This window comes from Poecilia reticulata, linkage group LG4, assembly GCF_000633615.1.
Source record: "Poecilia reticulata strain Guanapo linkage group LG4, Guppy_female_1.0+MT, whole genome shotgun sequence".
In the NCBI taxonomy this organism is placed as follows: Eukaryota; Metazoa; Chordata; class Actinopteri; order Cyprinodontiformes; family Poeciliidae; genus Poecilia; species Poecilia reticulata.
Genome location: NC_024334.1, coordinates 5,287,045 through 5,289,561, shown reverse-complemented (window position 1 = coordinate 5,289,561; position 2,517 = coordinate 5,287,045). Strand labels below are relative to the sequence as shown.

The 2,517-nt window shown below is 39.9% G+C and overlaps 1 protein-coding gene across 1 annotated transcript in view; it reads left to right on the top strand.

Moving 5' to 3' along the window:
- The window catches only part of thop1 (thimet oligopeptidase 1), a 15,726-nt gene extending 13,428 nt beyond the window's left edge, over positions 1-2,298 (top strand). The window contains exons 13-14 of the mRNA XM_008406496.2: positions 1,786-1,922; positions 2,001-2,298. Of these exons, the coding sequence (XP_008404718.1) occupies positions 1,786-1,922; positions 2,001-2,162 (299 nt within the window). The 3' untranslated portion in view covers positions 2,163-2,298. The remainder of the gene's footprint in view (positions 1-1,785; positions 1,923-2,000) is intronic.
- The last annotated feature ends 219 nt before the right edge of the window (positions 2,299-2,517 follow it).

The window sequence follows — 2,517 nt, the reverse complement described above, 5'->3', positions numbered from 1 at the left end:
TTGGGAATCACATGTGAAAACTTGGGAATCTCATGTGAAAACTTGGGAATCACATGTGTTTTTACCACGAAGAATTCCAAAATCACACGTAAACACTTGGACATGTTTCACATCATTCACATGTGAGAAGTTGTGAGAACCACATGTGCATTTTTTATGATTTTCAGATGTGATTCTTGCATGTGAAATTAATGAGATTGTTTTTACATATTCAGTACATTAATCTGATCTTTACATGGAAAAAAATCTGACCATATGTTCACATGTTGTATAAACCATGAGCAAAATCATTTCTCACATGTGGAACATGTGAACTCGTGATGTTTGGGGGATTTCTTTGTAGTGGCTGTGATTGGTCCAACGCTGTTTTTACTTTATATTAGTAACTGCTATAATTAAAATAAAAAAATGTACAGATGATGATAATATTTACTGTTGTGGGAAGAATTTAACACGATTATTGGCAACTATTGATCATCTCTCAATATTAACAAAACCAAGTTTATGTTTTTGAAGAATCAAAAGTACAGGTCAGGATCAGGATCAGACTCTTGGATATACTTTTAGAGAACGAAGTCATTCCAGTAAAATAAAAAGTCAATATGAACAGAATAAAGTCATAAAGTTGCTACTTTATTTCTTTTATGTCTTTATTCTTGCATTATTAAAACTTTATTCTCAAAATGACATTTTTTTCCTGACAGTTGAAAAAGTAAATTGTTGGAGATGATATTAAAAACATGATTAAAAACATAAACGAGTGACTAAATTAAAATATTTAAGGATTATTGATTTATAAGTGAACATGGAGACAACATATTAAAAATATGCAAATATTGCAGAGATCACAGAAATGTCTAAATGATGCAGCTTTATGCTTCGCGTCCCTTTGTAACCAGCGCTGTGGCTTTACAGACTGTATGTGATGAAAACTGCTTTTTTTTAAAGCAGTTTTAAAAAAAAGACATTTGTAACTACATTTTTGGGTAGTTAAGCTAACGTTTTTGCTAACATTGTCCATCCATATTTAAGCTTTTTTTATTTTATTTTTTTAATTAAACATACATCAATGTACATTTTTGGGTAACGCAGATAGTTTTTTATCTAGCATTGTCCATCACTACAAATATCTAATAATTTAATAAAAAACATATCCTTTGACAACATCAACCTATGGAATGTTGAAAAGCTAGACGAGTAGACAGAAATGCCTGGAATAATCTCTGAATCTGACAAATTACCTTTTAAATAATCTGAGGTATTCAAGCCGCCTTTCTTCGCTTGACGTCTGTGGTTTTTTGCAGAGGGCAAACATCTGTCCTCTGCGGCTCGACGCGCCTCTAAGAGCTTTTGTTTGTGTGGACAGTGACAGTGTGTAGGACGTCTGGCTGAGTGGGCAACATGCTGTGATGCATGCTGGAAAAATAAGTACATTTTTATATTCATCTGAACGGCATCCTGAAATGTGTTCAGGATGCCGTTCTACGACATCCTGAACACATTTCCTGTTTTCAGCAGATTTTCACTCTCTCCACTGTTATCGATCGTTTCTGCCTGGGTTTCCTTTATGATCTCTGAAAAGTTTCTCCAGATGAAGGTCAGTTTGTTCGTTTCTGTTCTGGTTTCATCCAGTAGCAGCTGTAAAAATATTAATATCAGCTGCAAACTGAACTGTGACGCTTCAGAAACCTCACAAACCACTCAGGTCCCAACACTGACCCCTGGAGGACACCATAAGTAATGTCAGAGCAAGAAAACTGACGTTTGGCCGCCCTCCCCCTGCAGGAACCAACATGCCGGCCACCTTCGGCCACCTGGCGGGGGGCTACGACGCCCAGTACTACGGCTACCTGTGGAGCGAGGTTTTCTCCATGGACATGTTCTACGCTCGCTTCAAGCAGGAGGGCATCATGAACCCCCAGGTGAGCCCCGCTTCCCACCTCACCTGTCCAGTCAGGTGGCCAGGCTGCTGAGCTCTCTCTCCTGATTGGTCCTTCCAGGTGGGTCTGGACTACAGGAAGTTCATCCTACAGCCCGGCGGCTCCGAGGACGCGGCGGACATGCTGAGGAAGTTCCTGGGCCGGGAACCCAAACAGGAAGCCTTCCTCCAGAGCAAAGGGCTGACGGTGGAGCCGGACGCCGGCACGCCCTGCCCCTGCTGACCAATCACAGCAGCCGGCACGCCCTGCCCCTGCTGACCAATCACAGCAGCCGGCACGCCCCAGTCTGAACTGTGGACTGAATTTTCTAGAAAATCCTGTAAAGTGTTCCAGAAAATAAAGACTTGAGTTGATCTGAGTCTGAACACGTTTTTACTGAAAAATCAGAAGTTTGGAAACAGTGGGCGGAGCTTAATGCAAATCATTTTAGACTTTCAAACTCGAGTGATGTTTAATCCTCTAGAGTCCAGGTTTGATGAACAGAAACATAGAACTGTAATATAGAAGCTGCATTTGATCATAATCTGACTGTAATCCTGGAAAATTAAACATTAAAGTTTAAATATTCATGTTTAAA